A 25,865-nucleotide genomic window follows, 5' to 3' on the forward strand; every position below is an offset into this window, starting at 1 on the left:
ATCAGTTTAGTGGATAATAACTGTCTTTTTTTAAAAAATGAAACAGTAGAGAGTAGAAAACATCAGCATGCACTAGGCTGATAAATGATTTACTGCAGACGTTCTAAGTGCATAGTCCTGTACAATCATCATCAGCATTCCAAAGCACGAATGTCCTTCATTTTAAACATGAGTAATCCTTTTTCCTCCGGCCCCTTCTCCTGAGGGCCGGAGGAGAAGGGGACGACAGAGGATGAGATGGTTGGATGGCATCACCGACACAATGGACATGGGTTTGGGTGAACTCCGGGAGTTGGTGATGGACAGGGAGGCCTGGCATGCTGCGGTTCATAGGGTCACAAAGAGTTGGACATGACTAAACAACTGAACTGAACTGAATCCTTTTTCACTAACTCAGAGGCAGAAAAATGTTTCAAATGAAGCTTATATTCACAGGAACTTTTATCAGAAAATCTGAAATGTTCCCACAGGCAAAAAAATAAATAAATACTGTTGCAAGCTGAAGGCAAAAACTTTTCCTGCAAAGTATTTCCTTCAGATATGCATTAATTACAGAAAGGAAAAAATGTAACAATACAGTGGACACCACCTTGACCAAGGGACCAAAGTCAACATCACCAGTAACAGGAAACACTGGCATTACAAACCATGATGGGAGATGAAGGGCACTTACGTGGCATTCTATAAATTCTCCATACGCCAGAACTGAATAACTTCAATCATGACAAAATGTCAGAGAAACTCAAACTGAGGGACATTAAGAACAAAGATAGTGGAGGTGATAGAATTCCAGTTGAGCGATTTCAAATCCTGAAAGATGATGCTGTTTAAGTGCTGCACTCAATACGCCAGCAAATTTGGAAAACTCAGCAGTGGCCACAGGACTGGAAAAGGTCAGTTTACACTCCAATCCCAAAGATATTCAACGCCAAAGAATGATCAAACTACCTCACAACTGCACTCATTTCACATGCTAGCAAGGTAATGCTCAAAATCCTTCAAGCTGGGCTTCAACACGCCATGAACTGAGAACTTCCAGGTATACAAGTTGGATTTAGAAAAGACAGAGGAAACAGAGATGGAACATCTGCTGGATCATAGAAAAAAGCAAGGGAATTCCAGAAAACATCTGCTTCTGCTTGACTACACAGAAGCCTTTGATTGTGGATCACAACAAACTATAGCATATTCTTAAAGAAATGAGAATACCAGACTACCTTACCTGCCTCCTAAGAAACCCGTATGCAGGTCAAGAAGCATCAGTTAGAACCAGACATGGAACAACGCACTGGTTCAAAGCTGAGAAAGGAGTCCATCAAGGCTGTATATCGTCACCCTGCTTATTTAACTCACATGAGAGTACATCATGAGAAACACCAGACCAGATGAGGCACAAGCTGGAATCAAGACTGCCAGGGGAAAAATCAATAATCTCAGATATGCAGATGACACCATCCTAATGGCAGAAACTGAAAGGAACTAAAGAGCATCTTGATGAAGGTGAAAGAGAAGAGTGAAAAAGATGGCTTCAAACTCAACATTCAAAAAACGAAGATCATGGCATCCAGTCCCATCACTTCATAGCACAGAGATGGGGAAAAACTGGAAGCAGTGACAGACTTTATTTTCTTGGGCTCCCAAATCACTGCGGACAGTGACGGTAGCCATGAAATTAAAATATGCTTGCTTCTTGGAAGAAAAGCTATGACAAACCTAGACAGCATGTTAAAAAGCAAAGACACCACTTAGCTGACAAAGGTCTGTTCAGTCAATGCTATGGTTTTTCCAGTAGTCATGTACGGATATGAGGGCTGGACCATAAAGAAGGCTGATCTCCTTGAAGATCAAACCAGTCAATCCTAAAGGAAATCAACGCTGAATACTCACTGGAAGGAGTGATACTGAAACTCCAATACTTTGGCCACCTGATGTGAAGAACTGACTCATTGGAAAAAACCCTGATGCTGGGAAAGACTGAGGATGAGAGAAGGGGGCAACAGAGGATGAGACGGTTGGATGACATCACTGACTTGATGGACATGAGTTTGAGCAAATTCCAAGACAGTGAAGAACAAGGAAGCCTGGCATGCTACAGTCCATGGGGTCACAGAGAGTCGGACACAACTGAGTGACCGAACAGCAACGCTACTAAATAACTCACTGGCACTCGAGTCTCAGAAACTCACTGACCAGCAGAGTTTAAGGAGACAAAGCAACTAAATAGCACGTGGGATCGTGCACTGGATCCCGAAAGAGAAGGAGGACGTTAGTGGGAAAACCACGTCCAGTTACCAGGACTGCCCTTGTTAATACCTTGGTCCTAACAACTGCACCATGGTTACACACAATGCTGATTCCAAGGAAGCTGGGGGAAGCATATATAGCAACGTTACTGTATAACTATTTTAAGTTTTTAAAAAAAAATTTTTTTCCAAAGGAACAAGTTCTGTCCCATAAACCACAAAACACATATCAATCCTCTAACCTTAAGAGATAAACATAACACAAATTTGATATGTATTGTTTATAATTAACTTAATACATGGGCTTCCCTGGTGGGTCAGATGGTAAAGGATCTGTCTGCAATCTGGGAGACCAGAGTTCAATCCCTGGGTTGGGAAGATCCCCTGGAGAAGGGAAGGACTACCCACTCCAGGATTCTTGCCTGGAGAGTCACATGGACAGAGGAGCCTAGCAGGCAATAGTCCATGGGGTCACAAAGGGTCAAGCTCGACTGAGCGGCTAACACTCTCAGTTTCACTTTTTCAACCTCATACACAGGGAAAGCCCAAAGCCGTCCTTGTCTTCACCGAGGCCTTTCCTTGGCCCGCTCCCACCACCCCATCCCCTAACATCTAACAGAAGATCAAGATTCCCCTGCACTCACAGGGAGCAATGTGAGGCACCCCAAGGATGCTGACTCCTTATATGCATCCACGAACTGAGAGACTGGGGCGGAGGTGACAGTCATTAACGCAGCAAGTACGTTCTGGGTGCCCATCCCTGCCAGGCGCCGTTCTGGGCCCTCAGAAAACAGCCACGCACAGACCTGAGAAGGTCACCAGTTTTCAGGGAGTTTACGTGCAAGAAGCAGGGAGACGATGAACAAGAAATCAAACAAAAATCCTTTCACATGCACACACGCAAAACTCAATGGTAAAGGCCATGAAGCCAGATGACCAATTCAGTGTGATAAAGACTTCTCGGAAGAAGTGGTATTTGAGCCAGAACCTGATCTTTCTCTAATCCCCAGTTTCCTCATCTATAAAGTGGAGCTAAAAATATTCACTCCTGCAGACTGTTGTCAAGAATTAAATTAGATAATGATGGCAAATGATTTAGCAGAGTTCCTAGTGAGTGAGTGCCTAGAAACAGTAATTGATGACAAAAATCACTTACCAACACTATCACAGTGAAAGCACTTTCTCAACTGACTTTAAATTCTATGTTGAAATTTGCTTCACGTTTCTATGAAGAGACTGCTGATGACAGAGAACAGTTCCTTCCCCTCCGCTGGGCAGCAACAATGAATAATGAATATGCTTGGAAATGAACAGAGCAGGAAACACAAGCTCGGTGCAGAGTTGAAGGAAGAGAAGGGACCCACCCAGGCCCCTCTGGCGGTCCCTCCCCTGTGTCTGACGCAAGTCACTGGGCTGAATCCAAGGGGAAAAGGACTACCTTTCCATCAGGGGTTTCTCCAGGCAATCCAGGCCACCGAGACCAACTGGAGGCCCCGCCCTGGGGAGGGGATGGGGGTGCTGGGGCGTGGTCACATCAGCCCCAGGCCAGAAGTATAACATATTTCCTCCCACAAAACAGGCCTTAGCAAGACTGCGTCCCAATTCCAGGATCCACAAAAACAGAAAAAGCTATTGAAATAATTAGAAAATTAATCATGAAACAAGACTGTGTAGGCTAAATCAGCTTTAGACCGAAGCGCTCTCTCTACATTGCACCAGTGGACATTATAAAATAACCTCTGACACAAACACACACACACACAGATGCCATGAATAAAATAAAGCAAAGTTTAATATGAAATTACACTTACTAAATACTCAAGTCACTTAATATATTTCAAACTTCTGGTACTCACAAGTGCAAGTGCATCAAACATATTAAGATAGTTTTAAATTTTGTGTATGAAAAAAAACACTAGTCATTTGCTTCAGGTTACCTGTCAACTCCACCTGAAAGAGGAGGAAGTCAAGTCTTTCCTAAAAGAAAGGAAAAAGCCTCCATCTGCCCCAGACTCCAGGAGTCAGGGTCAGCGCCAGCACAGCGCTCCCCGGGGAGTCTCCCCGCAGGGTGGGCCCCACAGCTACCCACCCAGGGTGCCTACTGCCTGGATCCCCCTCCAGCATCCTAAGCCAACTCAATTCACCACCGAGGCCCTTTACTCCAACCTGCTCAGCCCACATGCTACCCTTGGGAAAGGTCATGCCTCCACTTAACAGGGCCCACTCAGCCACTCAGTCATCTGGCTCTTCCCCTCTCTACGCCCTACTGACAGGTCTTCAGAATGTTTCTTGCAAATGCAAAACACAAGATATAAAACAGTTATACATTATGCTGCTACACAATCAGGGAAAAAAAAAGACTGGATTCAAATGCACCAGAATTTTGGATCATCTCTGGATCAGGAAATTATGAGCAATTTTCGATTTGATTTCTTGGGTACACTTTTCGCACACACTTTTTATAAGCACACATTATTTTCACAATCAAAACAATACTGTGAAAGCCTTTTCAGGGTCCTGTTCATAAGTTGCGATCTCATGCCCCTTCCTATTACTCAGAACTCCAGCCTCATCCAGAGTCCCAGCCCTCCCAGTCACACTCCAGTTCTCTGAACGTCTGCACCCTCCACAGACATCGGGGCCTTGCAGCCCAGAACACGGCAGCAAAGTCAGTGGGACAGTAGGGCAAAAAAGGCACTCAGCACCACCCTCGGGAAACAGTCAACCAGTGCTCACTGTTGCTAGAGCTGGTCGGAGTAGTACTTCTCTACACTGCTATTGGACGAAACTTCTGAAAAGCCATCAGCAGCTCCCAGCGCCTAAAAAGAGCAACCAGTATTTACAGGGCCCTTACGCTGAGGCCTGATACTGTTAGCAAGGGTTACTTCATGCAAAAACCATCTCAGCCCCACGAGGGGCTCCCGAGACAATCTCCACCTCACAGGTGAAGAAACTGAAGCCCAGAGCACCTGGGTAAAGCACCAGACCCAGAGCGAGGACGCAGCAGAGCTGGGGGTCAAACCCAGCCCGGCCAGCCTTCCCGTCCACCGGAAGTGTCCACGAGGACGGACATGCCCTGCTCCACATGCAGACACTGAGCACTTGAAATGTGACTTGTACAGCTAAGAAACTACATTTTACATCTTATTTAATGTTAATATAAGTAGCTGCACACAGTCACAGGCTACGACACTAGCCAGCACAAGACGGGACTATAAAAGCCCCAACTCCCAAGCTGAACAAAGAAATGTCCGCAGAAAACCCTGCGTACCAACCTCTCAACCAATCCTTAGCAAAATCGCCAGTTCATCTAAGATCCCCGGTAACTGTAATTCAGTGCCATCTGCCAGGCATCCCCGCCTGTCCTCATCTGAGCCTTCTGTACTATGAGGGGGAACCCATTCTCCACCACGACCGAGCTGTGTGACCTCAGGCAGGCTGTCTGGGTCTCTGAGCCTTCGTCCTCATCTGCAGAACGGAGGGACTATGCTACCTTTCAAAGGGCATCAGTCAGTCAAGCACTTCACAGACCCTCCTTAAATGGTGGCCGCTGACACCCCTTCTTCAGGGCTCAATTCAGTCTCCACTCTCTCGTCGAAGGGACCCCGGGAAGCTACGAGACCTCTGCCTCCAGCCTCCAGAGCCCCCTGGAGGCCCCGACAACCACACGCGGATTCCGTCCCTGCCAGCGTGTGTGGCTGCGGCCCTGACTTCTCCGCCAGCAGCTCGGCCATCAGTGAGCCCAGGAGGACAAGTGCCCAGAGGGCCCCGGAGAGAGGCGGAGCCAGCTCAGCCCGCTTGATTATCTGCGGGCTGTCCCGTCTCCCCTCTGTCACGTGGGGGCCCCCCCGCAAAGCCTGTCAGTGAGTTGGCGGCAGGGGGAAAGGAAGCGGCCAAGGTGAAGAAGCGAGCGCGTGCCTGGCGCAAGCGAGGCAGCGGCTGCACAGACGCCTCCCACCCGAGGCTGGGGCCGAAGCAGATCGCAGAGGCCTCCGCGGAGCCACCTTCCCCGCCACGCCTGCTCTCCAAACGGGAAGACCCCAGCAGAGCCTAGAGACATCAAGCCCAGTCAGAAGGCCTGTTTTCCTTTCCTTTCAACTTGACAGACACGACAGCAAGTTCCACCTGAGAGGCTAATCCGGAAGAGAGGCTAAGAACAGGCATGGATAGAAGGTGTGGGGTGGACCGGCCTTGTCAGATGACAAAGCTAACATCCGTTCTGCTGCCAGCACTCAACAAAAAAAAATCGGGGGGGAGAACATTTTTAAAATACAAGCTATTGCATAAAGGTACGATCATGAAATTCTAAAACTAACAGCAATAACAGCAGCCGTGGCAGCCCACTCCAGTACACTTGCCTGGAAAATCCCATGGACGGAGGAGCCTGGTGGGCTGCAGTCCATGGGTCGCTAAGTCAGGACACGACTGAGCGACTTCACTTTCACTTTTCACTTTCATGCACTGGAGAAGGACAGGGCAGCCCACTCTAGTGTTCTTGCCTGGAGAGTCCCAGGGATGGGGGAGCCTGGTGGGCTGCAGTCTGTGGGGTCGCACAGAGTCGGATACGACTGAAGCGACTTAGCAGCAGCAGTCTTCACAGAGCCCATGCTATACGCCAGGCACCACGTGTAGAGCTTTGCCCCATGCATGTATCTCGAACCTCATGAGTGTTCTTCACACTGCCAACTGCAACTCATCAGTAGATCTTACAGTCAATTTAGTAGACCTAAAAATAGAAATTTGGGGGGTTTCCCTAGAGGTCCAGTAGTTGAGACCCCGGGCTTCCACTGCTGGGGCTGTGGGTGCGATCCTGGTCAGGGACCTAGGATCCCACATGCCCCAAAATGTGCCCAAAAAATTAATTTTTAAAAAAATTTTAATAGAAAATTTTTAAAATGAGACAGAATAGGATAAAATCAAAACTATGAGTGACTTGCATGTAACACTTCATAAATCTTTTACATATCTACAGGGCTTCCATTTTCAATGTGTTTCTTACTGTGAGTCATGGTAAAAAGTATTTGGAAAAGACCTTGTCTCACAAAAGATTTTATAAGATATATATAATTATCATCACCATTTTGCAGGTGTAAAAATTGGGGCTTAGGACAATTAAGCCTCTTTCTCAAAGGTACCCAGCTGGTAAATGACAGCTAAAACTGGAACCCAGGCCGTCTGCCCTCAGACCCCGACCATGTAACCCTGGTAGATAGGATGGATGACTCTGAGGAATCACCTAGTGTTTCCAGGAAAAAACAAGCAACTGAAACTGACAAGAAATGGACAAATTAGTTCCCAAATTATTATTTTGCTAACTCTTCAGAAGGAAAAAAAAAAATCTATCTTGTAAGACTGTAAAAAATGAAACCAGTCAAAAAAGAAAAGATGAGGCATCAGACCAGGGGAAGAAATCACCAAGAAAAAGGAAGAGACAGTACATAAATAGTAAGCTTTTGCCCACAAAAATTATGAATGAATGAAGTGTCTGCTGACATTTTATTCATGTTATAAAGCATAGCTGTGACTGTCCTAGGAAACTGACTTTTGTACAAGTTAACTATCTTCCTCAGTCTGGAAAATGGCATGATAATCACAGCCTCTACCTGTTGATATTGTGAGAAAGATTAAATGAGCTTCTGCACCACCGGTCCAGAGAAAACTCTCAATAAATGGAGAGGCTGTTACTTGATGGAACGTAATGGCTTTTTCAAACCTCAAACTACTACTTCTGCCACATAACCAAAAGCCACAAGGTAGTGCTGGGGTTCAGGGGGGCCACCCCAAAATGCATCTCCATGGCATATTGATTGTTTTGAATTAAAGTTACTTAAGAAATGGTCAATCTATGAGGGACACTCTGACCCTCCTCTCTGTCTCCCTAAACTCCCCAAAAGCAAGAAATCAATCATCCATGGGAAAGGCATACGCCCTGCCTGCGGAGGTGGAAGGACACCCCTCCTGCCAAAGACAGGGGATTCTGGACCTTGTTCTTTCTTTAATGTGCTACCCCAAGGGGCTTCCCTGGGGGCTCAGTCAATATAGGAGGTGCAGGTTCAATCGCTGAGTCAGGAAGATCCCCCGGAGAAGGAAATGGCAATCCACTTCAGTATTCTTGCCTGGGAAGTGCCATGGACAAACGGCCCTGGTGGGCTACAGTCCACAGGCTCACAAAGAGCCAGACACCACTTAGCAAAGAAACAACCACCCCCAAGCCCAAACCCTGTTTAGATTCCTCACTAATTGGGCACACAAAACCTAAGGTTCTTTGACCTATCAATTCCTTACAAGTTTGTTTCTTTTCCGCCTATTAACTTTGCATCAATTTCATTATTAGACCAGCCACAAGAACTCACCAACAGGGAGAGGAAGAAGTTTCCTCCTCCTGGACAATTATTAAAAAGGAATGCATCACATTTTGTCCTTAATCAAGCACTGGGGGCCTCTTCAGAGGACTGGTGACCACACAGGCTCCTGGCTCAGAGTCAGTATCTCACCCCCTTGCCCCATCCTTCAACAGGATGCAACCCAGTCAGTATCTCACCCCCTTGCCCCATCCTTCAACAGGATGCAACCCAACCGCCCTATCACCCCAGGCCTCTCCTTCCTACTGGCTGCTTCCTATTTGCCTTCGGGCTTGTACCCTCATTTGCAAAAGCCAAGACAGGGAAACAACTTAAGGGCCCATCAATAGATGAATGGGTAAAGAAGACATGACCACACACACACACATAAATATGAATATGTGAATATTACCCAGCCATGAAAAAGAAGGAAATCCTGCCATTTGCAACAACACAGATGAATCTTGAGGGCAGTCAGAGAAAGAGAACTACTGTATAGATGGCCCTGATGGGGGTCAAAAGTCACAAGCTTTCAGTTATAAGATAAGTCCTGAGGATATAATGTACAACATGATGACCATAGTTAATACCTCTGAAAGGTATCCTAACAGTTTTCATCACAAGGGAAAAAAGATTTTTTTCTCTTTTTTGGAACAACATGAGATGATGGATATTAACTAACCTTATTGTGGTAATTATTTCACAACATATACAAGTCAAGTTATTATGCCGTATATCTGATACTTATAAATATGTCAATCACATCTCAACCAAACTGGGGGAAAATTCTTTTAAAAACTTCCTTCAAACCTCCTGGACAATGAGCTAAAAATTCTTTCTGTGGCACCAATGACTTCTTGGATAACTCTTTAAAATTACATAAACAAGTTTTGAATTATTAATTATAAAACTACCAAGAGCAAAGTAAAATCTCAAATAGTGAAAGCAAAAAAAACGTCTTCTATCCTGGCCTAATAGACTCTTCATCAGCTCTCCTCCCCGGAGTTAGCTGTCAGGCTTCTTGCGAATCACTCTATACAGATACGGCCATGTGTGTGCATGTATGTGTACATTTTTAACAACTCTACAACAGTGTATGCATCTTTGAGTATCTTGCTTTTCTTACTTAATTCTCTATCTTGGAACTCTTTTTAAGACAAAGATCCTAAGAGTCTTTTATAAGTATTAAATTGTATTCTACCAAATGACTAGGCCACAATTTTAAAATTCCCCCATTACTGTACACTTAGGTCATTTATGATTTTTTTGTTGTTGTTATACAAAGAATGATGCAGAAATATCCTTACACATACCTCTTGGTAGACAGGAACACAATCTATAAAATAAAATCTTAGAAATGAAATTTCTCAACCAAAGAGTTTATAAATTTCACATCTTGACAGCTACTGTCAAATTTCCCAACATGAAAGTTTCAAAGGTGTTGACCCTTTTATGATCCCATCACCAACACTCGAAGTTCAGCTAATATTCACCAATCTCACTGGTGAAAAATGGTTTCTTACAAATGTTATAACCTGCACCTCTTTCCTTATGAGTTAAGCCAAGCATTTCTGGTTGGCCATTAATATATCTCTTTCCACTTCACTGCCAACTTCCGGAACATTTTCTCTCCTTGAAATTGCTCTTTGGAAGGTTATCAACACTCGTCTCCTAGACCAAAGACCTCATCCTACTGGCATCAGCAGAGTACCATCTTGGCAACACCAGACACCGACCACCACCACCTCTTTCGGGAGCCCCTTCTCCTTTCCTTTCACGACCATGCGCTGTGCTGGTTCTCCTACACCGCTACAGGCCAGTCATCTCCCTGGAAACCGAAAAGAAGCATATCCCCCCCCCAGAAAAAAGAAGCATATCCCAGCGCCCAACCTCTGATTCCCTCTTCTGATGGTAAACAGTCTTCTTTTTTAATCTGTGTATCTGTGCTTTATACATAAAAATAAGTTCCTAGAAACTTCCCTGGTGGTCCAGTGGCTAGGATTCTGCACTCCCAACGCAGAGGGCCTCGGTCCGATCTCTGGGTCAGGGTATCAAGATACTAGATCCCGCATACCAGATCCTACATGCCACAACTAAGACCCAGCACAGCCAAATAAATAAACAAAATGTTTTTTTTTAAAAAATTCTCCTCCTGAGAAATCACTACCTCACTGTAACATTCTTAAACTGTCATCCATGTGCTAAAAATTTCCAAATGCCAATCCTCAGATCACCTGACATTCGTGTTTTCTTCCAGTCTTCTCGACACCAGCAAAGAAATGGATGTCCTTCCGACACTTCAGACAGTGAACCTCATCAACACTTGGGGGAGCACTCATTCTAATGGGACGCTGTGCTTGTGTTTGACATTTACTGAATCTCCTGAAACTCAAAAGCCCAAGAGAACACACCTTCCCCAAACCTCTCCCACCTTCTTAAGCATCAAACCTCAGTTAGCGACTCTCTATTCTTCCCCTCTCCCCACCTTCCCACCCAATGAACTGCCAATTCCTGTCAATTCTGCCAGCAAACTGTCTCCGTGGATCTTCCCAGCCTCTTTTGACCCCATGAACTGTAGCCTGCCAGGCTCCTCTGTCCATGTGATTGCCCAGGCCAGAATACCAGAGTGGGTTGCCATTTCCTTCTCCAGGGGATCTTCCTGACCCAGGATCAAACACAGGTCTCCAGCATTGGCAGGAGCTTAATAAATGCTTTCTAGTTACTCAACACAATCTTGTAGCATGTGCTCCAAAGCTTCCTTAGTTCAAATAAGGAAAAGAAGGTTCATTTGTTGTACATGTAAATCCAAAATAGAGAACAATCTTTTAAAAACATCTAAATGGGGCCCATTTGTTTTGTAGGACTGAATATACATAGAAATGTATATGTCTGACTTACCAAAAAGTCAAATTTCTTCCCTAAAAAGCTTTAGAAATAATTTAAAAATCACAGAAGCACTGGTTTCCAATAGTTACAAATCAGAATAACGACTCCCTATCTGCCAACAGAAAAACAGATTCAGATGAATCAAAGAAGGCTGCATCAATCTCTTGATTTTATAATCCTCTGATGCCTCAATCAGCTGTCAGAACTAACAAACAATGACCTCCAAAGTCAACACAAGGAAAGGAGCAAAGGCCATATGGCAAGTTAAAATGTTCAACTTGCTTGAGAAGCCAATAAAAACAAATGGCCTTGTGTGAACTGCTCCTACCAAGTGGGAAGGACACATCCTATTTAGATCCACTTCATTCTTTAAAGCTAAACCAATTTTAAAAGTAACTATTCTAAAGCCAGTGATTATAGTCACTGAAAAGGAAGAACAGATTATTCTTCAGAGAATGCAGAGTCAAATCATTCTGAAAAGCATCATTTAGTAGAAACATTCAAGATTAAATTGTAACCACCTCCCTATTAACATCGGCATATTTCAAACACGTGTACTTAAGTGTCCTTGTCCCAGGAAGCAAAACTTTAATAAGTTTTCCCATCCGCTCTTTAACCTGAAGTTAAGGACTGCGAAACTACTGATCGGAAGTCAAGGTTCACGTTCGGTGAATCATAATCATATCTTATTAAGAAATTAAAAAGTTACAGCGATAATAGTGAGAGAACTTCTGAGTTGGCACAATTGAGGGGACTTCGCCTCACAGCTCCGGTGCCCCGTAACCCCGCTCGTGAATTTACACCTTCAGGAAAGTGATCCCTTGATGCTTTTCAAAGGGGGGGGGGACAAAACTTCCTCAAATTGTCAGGACCGGGAAGAGTTTACAGGAATCTTCTCCGTGGCGCCGTAAACTCTTTACCCCCCGAGTCCCCTCCGGAGCAGTGTAAAAGCGAGAGCAAAGCTTCAAGTTGCCCCAGAGGCCACCACCGGGCCCGGGGGGCCGGGGACCGGCTCTGGACCCCAAGTCCAGGACGGCTCTAGAGGGGAGCTCGACACCAGCTCCCTTCGGGCGGGGAAGCACGCGGGGGCCGCCTGCGCCCCAAGCCCTGTACTCACCTGCGATTCATGGGCCGGACCCTCACGGCCACCTTGACCGAGGCCATCGCTCATGCCGGCCCGGCCCGCGTGCGCTCGCGCGGCCCCGCGCCCGCCGCAACCCGCGGCTAGGGAGACGCTGCCCGCGGCTCCCGCCCCCTCCCCCTGCCCCCGCCCCTGCCCCTGCGCTCGGGCCGGACTCCGCGGCCGCGGCTGCCCTCCGGCCCCGCCTCTGAGCATGCCCAGAGCGACTCCGGCCCGCGTGATCCGCGCTCCGCGCTTCGGCGGCGCCCTAGCGGCGCGCGGGGGCGGAGCCACGGTGCCCGGGAGCCGCTTCCGAGGTCAAGAAATCAGGTAGTTCGAGCCTCAGGGCCGCTGGGGACTGAGCGATTTCAAGAAAGCCTAAAACCCAACCTCATCCTTTGAAAAAACTGGAAGGAGGCAAAAGAGGAGTTCGCAGCAATTTAGGGCCAGCTCAAGAACCACAATCCTGAGGTCAGATTACCAAAAACAGTATTTCAGCCCTAACCAAGGACCTGGCTTTACCCCACCGGGGGAGTTCACTCATCCAATTTAAAACCGGAACAGAGTTATCACAGATGGATAGTGGGCCACTCCTCAGGCCCTCTCTACTACTCTGAAGCTGTCTGAGCCTGTTCTGGACCTCTCAATTCAGGGATACGAAGAAATGAAAATAAAAAGGGTACGGCAAGAATGGCTATGTTGGCTGAAATCAGATCTTAATTGGAATTTTTTTGCACTTATGTTACAGTTTGGGCTTCCCAGGTGACTGAGTGGTAAAGAATTTCCCCGCAGTGCAGGAGACGGGGGTTCCATCCCTGGGTCGGGAAGATTCTCGAGAGAAAGAAATGGCAACTTGCTTCAGTATTCTTGCCTGGAGAATTCCAAGGACAGAGGAAACTGGTGGGCTACAGTCCATGAGGTTCCAAAGAGTCCGACAGGACTTAGCGACTGAGATCATACATGTTACAGTTCCATCTTCAAGGAATTAGGGGTGGGAACGACTCTCTCCTGGGGCTTAGGGTCTTGGAGGAATGAAGTCCAAGGTCCTGTCCCTGCTCCCGGAGAATGCACTTTCATTCATTCAGCCAGCCCCTCATGTATACACTCTTTGGGGCATTCGTTCACACACACCCAGGGGCCCACCTATGAGCCACAGGATTACCTGCGGGCCACATTAACCATAACTTCAATTCCACCTTTCTCCTGCTGCCCCATTCTGGGCCACTCAGCCCACCCATCCCAACCCCACGACCCCACTCTTCCTGCCTCCGGTCTTACAGCTGAAGGGGAGTGGGGGGCGGGCAGGAAAACCCACAGAAGGCAGTGCCCATACTCAAGAGCCAGTGCGCCCCCACGTTCCTAATGGGCCACAAAAGGATGCTCTGCCCTCATCTCCTCCTGGCCGTTATTTCACACCCCCAGGATACCCTGAAAGCCTGGAAGGGGGCGGGAGGGCACTGCTCCTCCACAAGCCCAGCTATGATGGGGGCCGCAAGAAACGGAGGCTGGTCTTCTGGGTTTGAGCTTCTGCTCCAGCATTAGCTTTGGGTGACCGCGTCTGCATTATTGGGCGCCTCTAAGGCTCTTGCTTTATCTACAAATCAGGAAAAACTGGTTGTTGGTTCACGCTTTGAGATGATGCCTGCAAACACGTGACCCACTTAAACGAGGAATCGCCGCGTCAACTTCCCTAGAGCCCTGAGGCTGGCCGGGAATCAGCACCCTGCGAGTTCCTAGAGCCCAAAGACCCATAACTTTTCCCCTTAGGGAGCGCGGAGCTGGGTGCAGATTAGACCCAAGCGGCGGGGAAACCAGGCGCGCCGGTGTCCGGAGCGGGCCGGGCATGCGCGGTAGCGGCGGGCGGGGTAAAGGCAAGGCGAAGCTCGCGAGGCGCCGGGGATGCCCGGGCAGGGGCGGAGCCCGCCTTATATGGGAGCTGCGCGGGGACAAACCGCGCGGGCCGCCTTCCCGGGGGACGCGGCCCATCGTCTGCGTGAGCCACCGCCGCCCCTGCTAGGGAGCACTCTATTCGGGTCGGGGGCTTCAGTGCACAGAACATGCGAGTGGCCCAGAGCCGACAAAGCCAGCCCGGTTCTTAAAGACAACAAATTACACAAGCTTGCAGGAGGAGTTCAAGATTAAAAACTGTTTTCTGTGTCTAGGGCTTCACTGGTTGGCTCTTCGGAAGGTTTTGTTCATTCACTCATTCATTCATTTCCAACACGCTGCTCTTGCCTCTAAGCCCTCTATTCCTTCGTGACTTTGCCATTTGACGAGACAGACCAAAGCAGCCCCGTAGACACTTCGGCCTCACCCAGCACTCGTGGACCTTTTGAATAAAAGTGAGGCAATAAGTCTTCAACTCACGCTGGGCAGGGTGGGACAGAGACTTGGCCGGAGAACATTTCTAACTCAGAGTGAAAGAAGTCTCAGAAAGGGAAGACGAACGCCAAGATAAGGGGGCGGCTCTACTTGTCAAAAGCACGTTTCTGGAGTACTTTGCAAACAATAACGCTTATACAGGTCACCTGGAGAAACTTGTGAACTGGCAGATTCTGATTGGACAGCTCTGGTGTGAAACCTGAGATGCTGCTTTTACAGCAAACTCTGTGGGTGCAGCTGATCTCAACTGGCCTAATTTATGGGGCTCGAGGCTGGAGGTTGGGCTCAACTGGGATTACTGGGAAGCCTGTGCGTCTTAGCCTCGAAAAGTTAGACGAGGTTTCTTAGTTGGGCGAGGCAGCCTTCCAGAATGGCACGCGCGGTGACTCAGTTGTAGCTCAGTTTGCCGATTTCCCGAATTGGTCAAAGGCAGCAAGTCCAGCATCGATGTGGAGGGCGTCACCCCCTAGGAGCAGGTACTATGAGAGCACCAAAGTTACAAATCTACCAGAAGGTCCCTGAACTTGGATTGGGGGGTGGGGGGGCGGGGCGGGGTGTAAATATCTGTTATAGCCTCTAAGTAAAATATATTCACTTTAGTAGTACCAGAGATTTTGACACCTCTAGAAATTATGGATTTTCCTGTTCAATTTTAATTGTTTCAGCTTTCTCAGATTGTTAAAAGTCACTGTTACATTGAAATTATGGTCCTCATTAGACTGACACTACATCTTATTTAATATAACCACATGTGTTAGTCTATCACAAATTTATCTTTTTTATATCTTGCTCACTGTGTTTCATTAAAATTGATTTTCCTTTCCATCCCGTGTATTTTACGCATTTAAAAAGGTTATTCTGAAAATGACATTTCACCAGACAACCAAAAGGGTCCAGGGCACAAAAGCGTTTAAGAACCTACAATTTGGAAATTGTAAAACAGTAAAACCCCAAATGCTATCAAATAAGAATGGAATATTGACCCCATCACCCTTAAAGCCGTGTGTGTATATATGTTTTGGTTTGCTTTTGTTTTCTTGTTTTGATGTAGCTTGTTTGGGTCTTCATTTATTGTTTAATTCTTTCTTTTTCCTCTAATATTTCACAATCTCAGTACTGCCAAATAGTTGTGATGCATGTAGACTCCCTGAGACTTAGCTTCTTCATTTCAAAGTGAGATCGCATTGAAATGTTTACTCCACTGCAAAATATTTGAATCATCTTGAAATACCATTATCAGAAAAAAAAAAAACCCACACTCCTATCAGCTATATGTACAGTTATATATTTTTCCTCTAGTCTCTAAGGAACAAAGTTGATTTACTCTCTCACCAGTATGACTTTTTCAAAACCTTGATGAACAGCAGACTGGCACACTTCAATTGGAACATAGAATAATACAACTGACATCTCAGAAACCCATCTGTTTTCCTGTTTGCAAGTACTAACTTCAAGCATTATATCACACAGCACACTTAATATCTTCATGTGGGTGTACATCATGGGACTTAAGTTGGATTTAGGAAGTACACAGTAAGTCAAAAAACTAAAGTAACTATTCTTCAGGTTCTCAAACAAATACATAATCGTATCAGAGACAGAAGTCATAGATATGGAACACATATATACATATACACACACGCATATATACACAGCACACACACACACACACACACACACACAGCTTTAGGGGTGATAGGATAAATATCCCACTCTTATTTGATAGCATTTGGGGTTTTATTTTTTCACAATTTTATTTATTTATTTTTGGCTGTGCTGGGTCTTTGTTGCTTTGCCCAGGCTTTCATAAACATGGAAGATTTTCATGTTCTAAGTCATAAAATTTTAAAGTAAATTTAGAATCTCCTAAAATACTGAACATTAAAAGAAAAATCACTTGAGAAAGTGTACTCGGAGCTGAGAGTGAAACCTGAGCTCCAAAGTAACAGTAAAGATAATCTTGAAAGTCATACATAGTAATTTTGTTGGCAAGCTATAGGCAGGTAGCTATGAAAGTCAGTTTTCTTTTAGAGCAGAAGGGAATAAAGAAATCACAGAGATTCAATTTAATAGAAGCTATCACCCTAAATCACAGTCATTTTATACACTAAGATAGAAAAAAAGATTGTTTTCAATTGCATATAACTAGACCTATGGTCACAAAGAGTTCAGAATCGATGGACTTTGTAGAGTCTGGAAGCATTTCAACTTCTTCAGAGTGAGAAACCACATTTAGTTGGAGAGATGAAGAAAAGTTTCATGGATGAATTGGTTGCAGAGACAAATCTTGCAGAACAGACAGTATTTGAGCCTCAAGATGGATGAGGAGATGACTTCTGAGGTGGAGGAAATACCTTGAACAAATATTCAGAGACAGGAAAGGAAGGGTCCTGCCCTGGTGGCTCAACTGATAAAGAATCTGCCTGCAATGCAGGAGACCTGAGTTCAGTCCCTGGGTTGGGAAAATCCCCTGGAGAAGGGAAAGGCTACCCACTCCACTATTCTGGCCTGGAGAATTCCATGGACTGCATAATCCATGGGGTCGCAAGGAGTTGGACATGACTGAGCTACTTTTTTTTTCTTTATTTCTGCCCCAGAAATAGTGAGAAAGGAAAGCCTCTTTACCTAGAGCATAGTGTTAGAGGTTTAAAGATAGTGATACAGGGCACTTCCCTGGTGGTCCAGTGGCTAAGAGTCCACACTCCCAATGCAGGGAACTATCTCTAGATGGGAACTGGATCCCACATGCCACAACTCAAGGTCCCCCAGGCCAAACCAAGGTCCCGCACATGGCAATGAACATTCCCTGTGCCACAATGAAGACCAGTCACAGCCAAATAATAAATATTAAAAAAAATAAAGCTGGTGAGACATTCTCACACTCCCCGCCCCCCACACCCCTGTCCTGGCAGTGTCACTTTGCAGCGCTCAATCAGGGAATGGAGTCTGTTTCTCCACCTGTTTGTGTGGCTGACCTGGTTACTTGCTTTGGCCCACTGAATGCAGCAGAATTAACTTTTCAGCCTAAGCTTGGAAAGACTTCCTGTGCCTTCACTTTTACTCCAGGGACCCTACCACTGTCACGTGAAGCAAGCAAGCTCAGGCTAGCCTGCTGAATGATGGCATGATGGGTCAAACCCAGCGCCACCATCAATAGCCAGCCAACCCCCAGACATGGGAGTGGGACCCCTTGCAGCAGCCAGCCCTGGCCCTTCATGAGCCGGTCAGAGGTTTACGAGAGCAGCCCGGAATGACAGAGCCTGTCCAGACCAGCAGAACCACCAAGCTGACCTGTAGATGGACGGGGATCAGGATGCCAAAATATGCAGCTGTGGCAGAGAATTGTCTTAAATCTGAAGGCAATTAACAATAAACCAGCACAGGAAGAGCTCTTTGCCCTCCCCCATCTTCCAAAGAGCAGGACAGAAATTTCCCTTGGTGAAGCTAGTCCTCCTCCCCTCCCCATACCAAAAGAACATGCCTTCTTACTAGAGGTAGAAAGGCAGCACACCTTACTAAACTAACTTTTACCTCCCATTTGTTTCCCCCACATACTTACTTTCCCATGATTTACAACCATCCAGTCCTTACAGCCACTAGGAGATGAGAACCCTTTGCCTTTTTGTAGTCACGTCTCCACAATGTATTGCCTTTTGTTAAAATAATAAACTCCAATGCTTAACTGCTTTGGATTTTTTTCAATTCTTTTCAGTGATGCCTTCCATGCAAATTAAAATCTAAACCCTTCTTCTTGGTCTAACCTAAGCTAACCTTAACCTTTAACCTAATGTTAATCTAACCTTACCCTTAACCTAACCTAACCTTAACTTTAATTGAGATTGGATGGTGAAAAGAACAGTTTGATCTGTTAGGTTGTTTTGCCAGTTTAATTTGCACACCTAAGTTATCAACTCGAGAAGGTAAAGGAAGCTTTTTTTCCCCACCCTGACAAGACTCATGAGCAATAAACCAGTGATGGTCATTTAAGCCATTTGGTTTAGGGTGTTGTTGTTATTCAGTCACTGAGTCATGTCTGACTCTGTGACTCCATGGATTGTAGCCCAACAGGCTTCCCTGTCCTTCACTGTTTCCCCGAGTTTGCTCAAACTCATGTCCATTGAGTCGGTGATGCCATCCAACCATCTCATCCTCTATTGCCTGCTTCTCCTGCTCTCAATATTTTCGAGAATTAGGGTCTTTTCCAGTGAGTCAACTCTTCTCATGAGATGGCCAAAGTATTGCAGTTTCAGCTTCAGTCGTTCCAATGACTATTCAGGGTTGATTTCCTTTAGGATTGACTGGTTTGATCTCCATGAAGTCCAAGGGACTTTCCCTCTAGCACCACAATTCAAAGGCATCAATTCTTCAGCACTCAGCCATCATTATGGTCCAACTCTCACATCCCTACAAGACTACTGGAAAAACCACAGCTTTGACTGTATGTGCATGTTATTGATTGCCTCCAAATATATCCTATCTTTTCGAAGAGAAAGGTTTTGGATAAATGGGATAATTCAGGAACCTTGTTCAGTTCAGTTCAGTTCCTCAGTCGTGTCCGACTCTTTCAGTTCAGTTCCTCAGTCATGTCCAACTCTTTGTGACCCCATGGACTGCAGCACGCCAGGCCTCCCTGTCCATCACCAACTCCCAGAGTTTACGCAAACTCATGTCTATTGAGCCGGTGATGCCATCCAATGATCTCATCCTCTGTCATCCCCTTCTCCTGCCTTCAATCTTTCCGAGCATCAGGGTCTTTTTCAATAAGTCAGTTGTTTGCATCAGGTTGCTGGAGTATTGAAGTTTCAGCTTCAGCATCAGTCCTTCCAATGAATATTCAGGACTGATTTCCTTTAGGATGGACTGGTTGGATCTCCTTGCAGTCCAAGAGACTCTCAAGAGTCTTCTCCAACACCACATTTCAAAAGTATCAATTCTTTGGTGCTCAGCTTTCTTTACAGTCCAACTCTCACATCCATACATGACTACTGGAAAAACCATAGCTTTGACTAGACGGAACTTTGTTGGAAAAGTAATGTCTCAGCTTTTTATTAGGCTGTCTAGGTTGGTCATAACTTTTCTTCCAGGGAGCAAGCATCTTTTACTTTCATGGCTGCAGCCATCATCTGTAGTGATTTTGGAGCCCCCAAAACTAAAGTCTGTCACTATTTCCACTGTTTCCCCGTTTGCCATGAAGTGATGGGACCAGATGACGTGATCTTAGTTTTCTGAATGTTGAGTTTTAAGCCAACTTTTTCACTCTCCTCTTTCACTTTCATCAAGGGGCTCTTTAGTTCTTCACTTTCTGCCATAGGGTGGTGTCATTTCCATATCTGAGGTTATTGATATTTCTCCCAGCAATCTTGATTCCAATTTGTGCTTCATATAGCCCAGTGTTTCTCATGATGCACTCTGCATATAAGTTAAATAAGCAGGGTGACAATATACAGTCTTGACGTACTCCTTTCCCTATTTGGAACCAGTCTGTTGTTCCATGTCCAGTTCTAACTGTTGCTTCTTGACCTGTATACAGATTTCTCAGGAGGCAGGTCAGGTGGTCTGGCATTCCCATCTCTTTAAGAATTTCCCACAGTTTGTTGTGGTCCACACAGTCAAAGGCTTTGACATAGTCAATAAAGCAGAAGTAGATATTTTTCTGGAATTCTCTTGTTCTTTTGATGATCCAACAGATGTTGGTAATTTGATCTTGTTCCTCTGCCTTTTCTAAATCCAGCTTGAACATCGGGAAGTTCACGGTTCACAACATACTGTTGAAGCCTGGCTTGGAGAATTTTGAGCATTACTTTACTAGCGTGTGAGACGAGTGCAATTGTGTGGTAGTTTGAGCATTCTTTGGGATTGCCTTTCTTAGGGATTGGAATGAAAACGAACCTTTTCTAGTCCTGTGGCCACTGCTGAGTTTTCCAAATTTGCTGGCATATTGAGTGCAGCACTTTCACAGCATCATCTTTCAGGATTTGAAATAGCTCAATGGGAATTCCATCACCTCCACTAGCTTTGTTCATAGTGATGTTTCCTAAGGCCTACTTGACTTCACATTCCAGGATGTCTGGCTCTGGTTGGTGATCATACCACTGTGTTTATCTGGGTCATGAAGATCTTTTTTGTATAGTTCTTCTGTGTATTCTTGCCACCTCTTTTAATATCTTCTGCTTCTGTTAGGTCCATACCATTTCTGTCCTTTATCAAGCTCATCTTTTCTTGAAATGTTCCCTTAGTATCTCTGATTTTCTTGAAGAGATCTCTACTTTCCCATTTTATTGTTTTCCTCTATTTCTTTGAATTGATTGCTGAGGAAGACTTTCTTATCTCTCCTTGGTATTCTTTGGAACTCTGCATTCAAATGGGTACATCTTTCCTTTTCTCCTTTGCCTTTTGCTTCTCTTATATTCACAGCTATTTGTAAGGCCTCCTCAGACAAGCTTTTTGCATATTTTTTTCTTGGGGCAGTCTTGATTCCTGCCTCCTGTACAAAGTCACGAATCTCCATCCATAGTTCTTCAGGCACTGTATCAGATCTAATCCCTTGAATGTATTTCTCACTTCCACTGTATAATTATAAGGGATTTGATTTAGGTCATAGCTGGATGGTCTAGTGGTTTTCCCTACTTTCTTCAATTGAAGTCTGAATTTGCTGGTAAGGAGTTCATGATCTGAGCCACAGTCAGCTCCCAGTCTTGTTTTTGCTGACTGTATAGAACTTTTCCATCTTTGGCTGCAAAGAATATAATTAATCTGATTTCGGTATTGACAATCTGGTGATGTCCATGTTAAAGTCCTTGTTAATGTCCTTGTTAATTATATAGAAATATGAGCAACATAAACAAACAAACCTCAGAGCTGGGATGCTAATCAGGGGTCTGTGGAGTTATTGTTTGAAGCTGAAAGCCTTTAGGGTCATTTTGTATAGGCGAGAAGACCAAGGCTCAGACAGGAAACATAACTGTAGATTCCCCCTTTTCCCATTGCCCACCTCCCTCAGTGAACTTAACACTGAAGCCCATTCATAGAAGAGCAGATGCTCTCTGAACACACTGTGTTTGTGCCGCATCCTGTGTGCCCAGCAGGAATGCCTTTTCCTCTCCTCTTCTGGGTCCAGCTCTCCCTTTGAGGTTGATGGTCCCTAGTCTTCCCCCACTGCACCAGTTCCTGGCAATTGCTCCCTCTTCCAAATGCCCTATAACATGTCAGCACTTGTTACTCACTGGAAAATTTTCAAATTTGGTTTTCTGTGTCTCTCTCCCAATCCGAGTATAACCCCTTGAAGGATAAGGAGTAGGTCTTAGTAGTTGTCTGCATTCCCGGTAATGCCAGATTGGCAAATGTTAACATTGACACTTATCAAAACCAATAAACTCATTATACTGTTCTGTTTCTGTAGATGGCCAGTATATAAATATGAATTTCTATGTCACGATTCTTTGGCCCATTTTTTGCCCTTTTCTGTCCCTCTAACCAGGTCATAACATAAAGGTTATGCCATTTGTTACTGTCAAGCTTAATTAAGCCCATTATAATTCATTAACCCCTGTGCTTGCTTCATAATTAACATTGATTAACACAAACGCGTACAAAATAGGCCATCACCGCTTTCCAGAAGCGCTGATGACAATTGTATTGGTAATTCAATACAGTATAGAAGATGATGGGGTAGTAATTTGCACTCTCTTTACATAAGGAGACAAATATGTTACCATGAAAAACTAGCCTAGAAACTAAGCAGTTTGTTCACTAGATTCACCTGATTAAACCTTTGCCCTGTGTATCCATCTACAACTGTTGAAACCTCAAATTACTGAAGGCACAGCTCCAAGTAACTTGCTTCACTGCATCACTGCTCTGAAAGAAGGAAGCATTTCAAAGCCAACAGAAGGAAGGAGGAGCAGCCAGTCACAGCAAAGCAGCCCCAAAGCTCAGACAGTGATGCGGCCAACATGGCATTCCGTAGCTCTGGGCTGAGTCCAGGGCTTGATGGCAGCAGGTTGAAGTTTCACAACGATCAGCGCCCAGAATCATTGGATCTGAAAAGCTCCGAGTGACTAATTACTTGAAAATAAACTATTTGCCTATCCAGAATATAAAATACAAACAAGCAGAAAAATCCCCATGCGTGCCTAGTTGTGGCTGATTCTTTGTGACCCCGTGGATTGTAGCCCACCAGACTCCTCTGTCCATGGGATTTTCCAGACAAGAATACTGGAGTGGGTTGCCATTTCCCCCTCCAGGGGATCTTCCCGAGCCAGGGATAGAACCTGCATCTCCTGCATTGGCAAGCAGATTCTTTACCACTGGGCCACCTGAGACGTTCCCCCACCACTACCCAAACCTCTGTATTCTAACATATCCAAGACTGTGTTTAAGTTCCCTTTCTCCCTGACCTCAGAGGCCATGGATGTATTCTTGGCATCTGGGTTAAGAGGACACCACCAGGCTCACCTGTGACTCTAGTCAACTGTCAGTGGGGATGGCGCAGTTGAACATTTGTGTTTGTAGGAATAGAGATGGGCTGTTTAGGAGCTGCAGCCGTTTCTGTTCTGCACAAAATATGTAAATGGGACTCTGCCCCACTGCCCTCCAGGGAAAGATTATCAGAATTGTTACCATCCAAATCAATTGGCCCTGTGCAGATGACTTCATAAGGAGGCCGTGGACTTCTGTTACTGCTGTGGAAATCTTTCAAACCCTAAAAGAAGTGTTAGTTCAAAATAGGGTGCTTCAAATTTGTTATTGAAAGAGTCATAATGGTCAGGAAGATCCCTGAATTACTAGGACTTCTATATACACATGTGGCTCATCGAGAAAAACCTGCCTGATGAAAAAACATGGAGAATTTTCTGAAGGCATATAGCTTATGGGTATGGAAACTGGACTCTGAATTCAAATGTCTGTGTCCTCAGAGCTGGGATTTCTTTTTTTTTTTTTTAGCCCTCCTCCTCGGCACAGGATGTGTTGGAGAAAATGCTAGAAATGGAAAAGCAGCTGTCAGAAGCAGAACTAAATAAAAAAAGAAAAAGCACAAACATGCATTGATACAAAGGGTGACATTATTGACATCTGTCCTGGTGTCCACAACCTTCCTACCTGTCATTATCAAACATCATATTTGGGGTCTTATATCAACCCCATCAGGGTGGTAGAGACTCATTTAATTCCCCTCCTCTCTCCCTCTCTCTTCCTCTCCTAACCATGTTAAAAAAGAAAGAGACAATAGGCCCAAAATGGAGTCATTTATGCTAAGCCTCATGTCACCAACTGATCACCATTAGTCACTTAGTTCTGTCCAACTCTTTGTGACCCCATGGACTGTAGCCCACCAGGCTTCTCTGTCCATGGGATTCTCTAGGCAAGAATACTGGAAGGGATTGCCATTTCCTTCTCCAGGGGATCTTTCTAACCCAGGGTTGAACCTGGGTCTCCTGCATTACAGGCAGATTCTTTACCATCTGAGCTACCAGGCGAAGGCCAAACCAAGATTTAATGCCTACCTTATTACAGCTTCCCCGGTGGCTCAGCAGTAAAGAATCCACTTGTGAATGCAGGAGACAGGTTCGATCCTTGGGTTGGGAAGATCCCCTGAAGAAGGAAATGGCAACCTACTCCACTATTTGTGTCTGGGAAATCCCATGGAAAGATGAGCCTGACAGGCTACAGTCCATAGGACTGCAAAGTCAACACAACTTAGCAACAAAACTAATTAATTTTAGTTCCAGCCCACACTTCACACTTGAATGGAATCTTAAACAAATTTCTAGAATTACTGTCAGCACTAGTGAGGTAATGTGCTTGATAAACCCCAAACATCCCCTAAAATTAGATGACCTCGCCACAAACAGTCAGTTCTTTTACAGTATAACTTCCTCATCACACTCCCCTCCTGTCTATAAAAGTCTTCCACTTTGTACAGCTCTCTGAAGCTCTCTTTTTTCCGCTAAGAAGGGCTGTTCCCCAACTCGTGAACTGTTGAATAAAGCCAATAAGATCTTTCTAATTTACTCCACTGGATTTTGTTTTTTTAGCAACTACAACACTTTTTTTCTTCTTCATTTTCTCTAAAATAAGATACAAAATCCATTCAGTGGGATGCATAAAGCATACAAATCTAAACTGTACACCTTAATGAATTGTTTCACGCATATACACTCATGTAACCCCCACACAGATGAGATTCAGAACACGTCTATCATCCCAGTAATGTCCATCAAGCTACAGGCTTTTTATTTGAAAGTCGGGTTTAATGAGGTACCATTTTAATACAGCAATATTTTCCCCTTTTTATAGTCAGTTCTATGAGTCTTGACAAATGCATATAGTTGTGTGGCTACCAATAAAATCAAGATATAGAACTGTCCCATCACTCAGACCCACCTCTGAAAAAAAAATTCCCCTCTGCATCATTGTAGTAAATCCGTCCCTCCTTCTCCAACCCCTGGCAACCACTAATCTATATTCTGTCCCTAGAGTTTATCTTTTCTAGAATGTTTTATAAACGGACCATACAGTATGAGTCAGACTTCTTTCACTGAGCATAATACATTTGAGAGCCATCCATGTAGTTGAGTGTATCAATAGTTCATTTTTTTATTCCTAAGTAGTACTTAATTATACTACATTCTGTGTATTTATCAGTTAAAGGATGCATGTTGTTTCCAGGTTTTTGACAATTATGAATAAAGCCACTATAAACATTCACTATAATATAGGGTTTTGTGTGAATCTAAGTTTTCATTTCTTTTGGGTAAAAACCCAGGAAGTGGATATCTTGGTCTAGCTAAGTACATTTTGAACATTATTAACTTTTTTAAGTGGAATGGTTTTTCAGAAAGCTTGTGCCATTTTGCATTCCTACCAGCAGCACAGGAGATTTTAATTGCTCCG

At 44.9% G+C, this 25,865-nt stretch overlaps 1 protein-coding gene across 7 annotated transcripts in view; it reads right to left on the reverse strand.

Moving 5' to 3' along the window:
* Positions 1-12,724, reverse strand: part of KIF16B (kinesin family member 16B) — a 279,933-nt gene extending 267,209 nt beyond the window's left edge. For 3 of the 7 annotated variants that reach the window (XM_070471914.1, XM_070471913.1, XM_070471912.1), the window contains exon 1: positions 12,588-12,724. In XM_070471914.1, the coding sequence (XP_070328015.1) occupies positions 12,588-12,634 (47 nt within the window). In that variant the 5' untranslated portion in view covers positions 12,635-12,724. The remainder of the gene's footprint in view (positions 1-12,587) is intronic. The other 4 variants (XM_070471919.1, XM_070471915.1, XM_070471918.1 and 1 more) reach the window with 3 other exon arrangements.
* Between the last annotated feature and the right edge of the window lie 13,141 nt (positions 12,725-25,865).

The sequence above is a fragment of the Odocoileus virginianus genome, chromosome 9 (assembly GCF_023699985.2).
Source record: "Odocoileus virginianus isolate 20LAN1187 ecotype Illinois chromosome 9, Ovbor_1.2, whole genome shotgun sequence".
NCBI classification, from domain to species: domain Eukaryota; kingdom Metazoa; phylum Chordata; class Mammalia; order Artiodactyla; family Cervidae; genus Odocoileus; species Odocoileus virginianus.